Genomic DNA, 7538 nt, shown 5'->3' with positions numbered 1-7538 from the left:
AAAAACAACTCAATGCTATTTGACAACCGAACACTTGTCAGGTGTGGTGTCCTCCATGGACAGCGCTAACAGGGGGCGGACGGTACCTGGCTATGGAGGGATCTTGGGTGGATGGTGGCGTAGTTCAAGGGGTGCAGGCATGTGGGTCGGGGCTATGAACGTCTAAGGATGGCTGGGCTGCGGTTGGAGAGGTACAACGTTTCGATATGATTTTTTGAATGATTGGAATTCTTAGTAATTGTTTCTATGATACAAATTTGATTCAGAACATTAAAATCATTATGAATGTTTCATATAATTCATAAAATCCCGTTATTTTTATGCTATCAAATACTTTTCCATCCTAATTGCTGTAGTTTTGAATCCTGTAGGATACAAGAGGATATGACACACTATTCCCACGTTTTAAGAATTCTACGAATTAAAAGTCCCCCTTCACTTTTGCTTTTTGCGTTGTTTGTGAGAGGTTGAAAACTTTTTTGGCGCAAGTCAATTCACGGGAGAAGAAGGAAGAAGCAAACAAGGTGCAACAAAGAGAATATCCTATGAAACCAAGTTTCAAAGAAAACTTTGTGGAAACCACATTTAAAAGTTTTGGAATACTCTAAGAAAAGTAAAGAATGTTTAGAGGGTGATGTTCTATTGCCAAGAAAATTTTCATGTTCAAGCACATTACCATTACGAGCTATGAAAATAACAAATTCAGCAATGAATAGTGATGTTTATTGTTCGACACTATTCAATGCTGATTTTGTTTTTTTACCTCGTAAATGCTAGTATGTTTGAACTTGGGAATTTCACACGGTAAAAGAACATCACACTCTTAACATCTCATTATTTTAGATTTTTTCGAAACTTTAAAACATCATTTCCGTGTGGTTCTTATCGGTTTGGTTTCCATTGAATCTTAGTTTCCTTGTGATATCTCAAACAGAGCCATGGGGCTCAGACACAGATACAACGGTGAGGCCGAGTAAGAGCATCTCCAGCCGTTGACCCCCAGGGGGCGCCTAAAATCGCCGCCTGGGGGTGACCCGGCGCAAAAAGTGGGCCTGGGGGCGAGTTGGCCCCCAGCCGCCGTCCCCAGGGCCGGCCCCAGGCGTGGGGGGGATTTTTTTTTTAGACAAACTTGGGCTAAAACACGCCAATTTTCGGCAAACTTGAGCTTTTATATTCGCAAACTTGGGCTAAAACACGCCATTACATATAAAAACTAGTCAAAAAAACTTGCTGAAGGCCGAGAAGTCGCCGTCGTCGCCGCCATCGTCGGCCTTCTCCTCCTTGACTCGGGCGCCCCTGCTGGAGCCCTCCCCAGCTGGTGGCGGCGGCGGCAGCGCGTCATCGTCGTCGTCGCTGTCGTTGATGATGACGCCGCCGCCTTCGTCGCGGCCTCGGCGGCGCTGCGCGAAGCGCTGCAGGGCGGCGCACTGGCGCTCCCTCGCCATTTTCAGGGAGTCTTGGCGTGCCCATTCATGGGCCGCGTCGTCGTCGAGCTTGACCTCGTCGTGCTCCGTCTCACCGGCGCCAGCAGCCCCGGCTCCGGCTTCACCGGCGCGAGACCCGGCTCCGTCTTCGGCTTGACGAAGCGCGGGGGATGAGCCGACGAGGAGGCGCGTAGGCCGCCCTCGCTGATGACGATGCCGTCGCTGCGTGTACACCGGCCGAGCGGCGTCTCCGCCACGGGCTCGGCCTTGACGCCGAGCAGCGATGGAGTGCCAGAGGATTGGGAGGAAGAACGCGACGAGGAAGAAGAGGAGGAGGAGCCGAATCACCTTGGCGCCCATTCCCCGTCGCGTCGGCGGTGCGCCTGGGCGGCCGTCCTCGCCGGGCGGTACGCCAATGGTGGGTTGTTGCCGCCCTCGATGTGCGTCAGCACGCCGTCGAGGGTGCGGCCGGGGACGCCCCACCAGAGGTGGCGCCCCTCGCTGTTCTTCAGGCCGCCGACCACCGGCGCCCCGTTGGTGGACGCCAGCCGCTGCTGCTGGCGGCGCTGGAAGTACGCTGCCCAAGCCGCAGTGTTGTCGGCGGTGTACTGGGGGAGGGAGAGCTCGGCGTCGGTGAGGGAGGCGCGCGCGATCTCGACCTCGTCGGCGAAGTACGATGGCTTGTTGATGGCGTCGGGCAACGGGGGAATGGGCACTCCCCCATTGCTGAGCCTCCAGCCCGTCGGCCCGGCGCGCATGTCCGGCGGCGCCGGGATGTTCGCCTGAAACAGGAGCCAGGACTCTTGTTCGCGGAGCAAACGGCGGCCGAAGCCGTTGGCCGCCGCCTCGTCTCCGGGGAAACGCTCGGCCATCGGGGAGGGGAGGGAAAGGGAGGGGCTGAGCGGCGGCGCTCGGGAGAGGGAGAGGGAAGGCTCGGCGGCGCTCGAGAGAGGTATAGCTCAGCGGCGAGGGCTGGGCTGGTGTGGCCACAGGCGGGCGAGGCCATCGGCTTATATAGCCGCGTCGCGCCCGTGTGTACGCGCGTGAGGGAGGGGAGGCGTCGGCACGCCGTCCCGTGACGCGCCGCCCGTGAAGAATCAATGGCAAGGCTGACCGGCGGCGGCAACCTTGTCATTGATTCCCCGCGAGAACCGAGGCGTCTGGTGAAGACGAGGCGCGGTGTCGCTGACGCGGCTGGCCCGCGGCTTTTTCGCGCCAAAACCACTCGCCCCGGCGCCCGCAGCGCGCCGGGTTCGGTCTGGGTCCGCCGGCGCTGATTTCGGCCCAGGCCGGCGAAAATCGGGCTCCTAGGGGCACGACTGGGCCCTTTTTTCAGCGCCGACACGAAAAAAACGCTTGAGGAGGCCTTTCTGGAACGCGGCTGGAGATGCTCTAAGGACCCCGTCAAAGACAAGGGTATCGCCAGTGGAAAAATAACAAGAGATTGACAACACCGGTGCGGGGGCTCGCTGGTGAGGGAGGGAAAGGGGAAGAAGATGGATACACAAGGATGGCGGGGATGCCAGAAGTGACGAAGGGCGTTTTCTTGCGGAGAAGGAAAGGAAGGTGGGGGTAGCCACGTCAGCCCACCCCGCCCCGCCCCGCAGACCTGGTCCCCTACCTAGCCGTAGCCCGCTGTGTCGTCTTCCCCCATCCCCATAAAGCAACGGAGAAGCAACCGCAAGCCTCTCCATTCTCAACACAAAACAAATCCGGGGAGAGACCGAGAGAGTATGGAGGCCCCGAATCCAAATCCCGACCCAGCCGCCGCGCGCTCTGACGCCGGCGAAGAGCTGCCGCGGACGCGCGTGGCCGGGACGCTGCGGCTCGGCGGCGCCTCCGGCCACCTTCCGCCGGTGAGGGCCGGCCACCGCCAGCCGCTCGCCGGCCACGTCGACCCGGCCTACCACGCGGCCGCGGGCTTCGGCTCCGACTACCCGCTCCTCCCGCCGCCGCTGTACGGCCAGACCCGGCTCAACTACCACGTCCCGCCACCGTCCGCCTACCTCGACCCGGCCAACCCCGCGGCCGCGGGCTTCGACAGCAACCACCCGCTCCTCCCGCCGCCGCTTCACGCCCAGAACCGACGCACCTACTACGTCTCGCCGCCGTCCGCCTACCTCGACCCGGACAACTCCGCCGGCTCCGACGACTTCCTCCCGTCGCCGCCACGCGCCCACCACAGCAGCCTCTACATGCCGCGGTCCGCCTTCCTCGACCCCGCCTCCATCCCCGCGGCCTCCGACATCTACAGATCCTTTCTCTCGTCGCCGCCACACGCCCACCACAACAGCGCCTTCCACGTTCCACCCGCTCTCCGGCTACGCCGACCCGGCCAACTGCTCGGACGACCACAACGGCTTCCTCCCGCCGCTCTCCGTTGACTCCTACCCCTCAGACGTCTACAACCTCATCCAGATGCAGCCGCGCGGCAACCACCTCCGCTCCCTCCCGCCGCACGGAGAGCATCTCGGCGCCGAGCACCACGCCAATGCCTTCGCCGCTGGCTCCGGTTACCAGCCCGTCGTCTCGGCGCGCGCCAAGTACGACAACGTCCTCCCGCCTTACCCAGGCATTCCCAGTTCAGGCATCGGCGGAGACGGATTCGAGCCGGACGCAGCAGGTCAACACTTCTACATCGACATGGCGAGGCGCAGGGAGACCCCGCCGTGGATGCAGCAGCCACACGCGACGTCGACCTCGCCCCTGACCCTGTCATTCGGGTCGATGCTCAGCGCCAAAGCCGACGAGTTCGTTCCTGGGAAGGCGTCGTCGACCCCCCAAGGCGCCTTGGATCTGCAGGAGGTGCGTTCCCGCTTTCTCAGCGGCGGCGGGATTGATGCTCTGTCAACCAAGGAGGGAATGAAGGGTCTCCGTCTACTACTGCGTGACTGCAAGCAGAATTACGCAGCGCTGGCCACCATTGTGGATGCTGCCGTGGAGGCCAATGTGATGTCAGCTGCGTATAGGTACAGTTTCATTGCCCTGCGACCACTCCAATCTGCGCATTACTATGCTGTGTGATTGTTCTGGTTTATGAAACCAGACTTCTGATTTGCTTTGACTCAATTTGTGTGCAGCCGAAACATTATGAAGCTGCTGCTCGCTGCGGTCACAGACCACCCAGCTCTGCTGAAGATGCTACTCGAGTACCTTGTTCGCTCCGAGCTGGTGCACAGAGCCCAAGGGGTGGAACTACTTCACTACTGCTTTACGTTCATGGACTACAACCATTCCAAGGTAGTAATGCTAGTACTAATGTGCAATAATTAAGCAGTGACATGACACTAGAAGATGTGCATTGACCTATCTCGGTGCAGATTTTGATCCAGCACGGAGTCGACTCTTTGAGAACAAAGACACACCACACACGTCGTATGTCTGATTACTACATTGAGTGCTTCGGGTGTGCCCAGGGCAGTGAGCTATTAGTCTTTGAGGAGGTTGTGATTGAGCGCGCCGTGGATCTAGCACTTGGACAGTATAGGTACACTAACTTACAATCTCGTTCGCTGTTCATCTTGTTCTACTACTTTCCTTGATTGCATCATTACAACCATTGTGATCATGCATATACAGCAACTATGCCATTCAACACGTCCTCAAACACTGCGAGTATGCGACGAAATTGCGAATTGTGGAGCAGTTGATGCCAGAAGTACTCATGCTGTGTCTAGATGAACACGGAGGGTATGTGGTGCAGTCGTGCTTCAAGCAGGCTGACAATGCACCCTTCGATGTTGATATGTTGGTAATTGTGCTGGATACTATGCTTGGCCTTGGTATGGAGGAGCTAACCCAAATGGTAACAGGCGACCATTCTCACTGGGTCGTCCTCGAACTGCTGGGTGAAAAGAGCCAAGTAAGCCTTCATCCCCCATCACAGCGTTGTTTATTATACTAGTATATATCTAACTAGTACTCCCTCCGGTCCTTTTTACTTTACATATTAGGTTTATTCGAAGTCAATCTCATCCAACTTTGACCAAGTTTATATAAAAAATTATAGACACTCACATAACAACACCAATATCATTAGATTCATCTTGAAATATATTTTCATATTATATTTATTAGATATTATAGATGCTAATAATTTTTAATATAAATTTGGTCAAACTTAGTAAAGTTTGACTTTTGGCAAATCCAATGTGCAGAGTAAAAAGGACCGGAGGGAGTATATATCTAACTAGTTCGATCTCACACGACTGATGTTGACTCTTGGCTGTGTAGATTCTGATGAAGGAAAGAGTGCGCTTACTGGCTTTGATGATCAGTCGACTTTCAGAGACCGTCCTGCAGCAACCGAATGCGAGGCGCGTCATGGCTCGACTTCCTGCGACGTCCTGAAGCAATAGGAACTGGCGAAATCTAGTCTCCGTTCGTTCGTGTACCTGATGCGTTCTCACCGGAATTTCATGATGCTGTAGCCTTTGCACTACCGTGTTTTGTCGACTAGATGATACTCCCTGACAGTACTATCGTCCCTGTCATGAATAGTGCTTGGCATACATGATCATGATATATGCAACAACAAATAGTAGTAGAAGTCTTCTTCTGATGCAGCAACAGTGCCTGGCCAGCCCACCTTTTTGGTACACAAATGTGAGACTGATCCTGTGCCCTTATCCTTGCAATGATGCACTTTTCATGCACACAGGATCAACCATATTTGTGTACAGTACGTGGGATGGTACAAAAATTCAAACTACTCTACATGGTTTGATATGGCTACAGTTATGTCCCTATGATTATTTTCCCTGCTCTACAGTTGTGTCTACAGAAATCCAAACTCCACAAATGTGTGACTTGTCAGACTGATCAGTCGTCTGGAAATTCCATGAAACTGCTCTGCCTCTTGAATAAACTCTGCTGTACAGCTTGTGCGCATGTGTGCTCAACATCGTTTTGTTTGTCCCTTGATTGTCCAACAGTGCAACTGCGATGCAGCAGTCCATGGCGGCCAGGCAGCTGCTTGCGCAGAGTCCTGTGGCAGTGGCAGCTGAGCCAATGGCGCTTGGAGGCGAGCAAGAAGACAAGCTGTTGCTGTGCGGCGAATGCAACAGGAGCTACGAGAGGGAGGCGTCCGTCGTGAAGGAAGAGGCTGGCACTAGCACTCGTACCTTTGGATGATAGGATTAGCTGGGAGCTTTGCATTGTGTGCACATTTCCAAACTCCGTCCATTTTCATCAGTTGAATAACCAGTTTGTCCCAATACCAATAGCTGCCCAAGATGCTTCCTCTTCTTCATTTGAGTACTCACATAACTCACTGAAAGTTAGCTGTCCAAGTCATCAGAGTGAACCAGGGTCTGACCATAAGTATAACATGATCAAATAAATTAAAGACATACAAACACGAATGGTCTAATCCAAAAGAAGCCTTGTGATGCTGATGAAAAGTATGACACTATTGCTGACTATGTTTTGTTCACGGCAAACTTTGCGCATGAAGGGGTTTTGACCAAAATGGTGTCGTTGGATAGAGAGCTTTGTTTCTTGAGGTAGTGTGGCCATAAAAGTTAATGATGACGTTGGCAACTATTTTCAAACAAGGGGCTTCGCCAAAGGGACCCCGCTTCCCCTATTTTGTTTAACATTGTGGCCGACATGCTAGCTACCCTTGTTGAGCGGGCTAAGCTAGACGGTCAAATTAGTGGTGTCATTCCACACTTGGTAGAAGATGGTCTATCTATTCTACAACATGCTGATGACACTATCCTTTTCTTGGATCATGACCTAGACAAGGCAAGAAATCTCAAGTAGTTCTTATGTACTTTTGAGGAACTTTCTGGTCTCAAAATTAATTTTCATAAGAGTGAACTCTTTTGCTTTGGCGATGCTGCAGAATCAGCACCTGAGTATGCTGAGATTTTTGGATGCCAGCTCGGGCAGTTTCCGGCGTTTAACTATCGCTGAGTGGAAGCATGTGGAAGAGAGACTTGAGAAACGTTTAGCCAGTTGGTGAAGGAAATGTGCCCTAGAGGCAATAATAAAGTTATTACTTATTTCCTTATTTCATGATAAATGTTTATTATTCATACTAGAATTGTATTAACCGAAAACTTAGTACATATGTGAATATATAGACAAAACAAAGTGTCCCTAGTATGC

The 7538-nt window shown here is 53.5% G+C and overlaps 1 protein-coding gene across 1 annotated transcript; it reads left to right on the top strand.

The window, feature by feature from the left end:
* Nucleotides 1-3157: 3157 nt before the first annotated feature.
* LOC123090217 (uncharacterized) lies at nucleotides 3158-6480 on the top strand. Its single transcript, XM_044511624.1, has 6 exons — nucleotides 3158-3566; nucleotides 3613-4393; nucleotides 4505-4664; nucleotides 4745-4911; nucleotides 5004-5286; nucleotides 5658-6480. Exons 1-6 carry the CDS (start codon nucleotides 3158-3160, stop codon nucleotides 5772-5774), a joined length of 1917 nt encoding a protein of 638 aa, XP_044367559.1. The 3' UTR covers nucleotides 5775-6480.
* The last annotated feature ends 1058 nt before the right edge of the window (nucleotides 6481-7538 follow it).

The sequence above is a fragment of the Triticum aestivum genome, chromosome 4B (genome assembly GCF_018294505.1).
Source record: "Triticum aestivum cultivar Chinese Spring chromosome 4B, IWGSC CS RefSeq v2.1, whole genome shotgun sequence".
NCBI classification, from domain to species: Eukaryota; Viridiplantae; Streptophyta; class Magnoliopsida; order Poales; family Poaceae; genus Triticum; species Triticum aestivum.
This window is presented reverse-complemented; position numbering and strand designations above follow the sequence as displayed.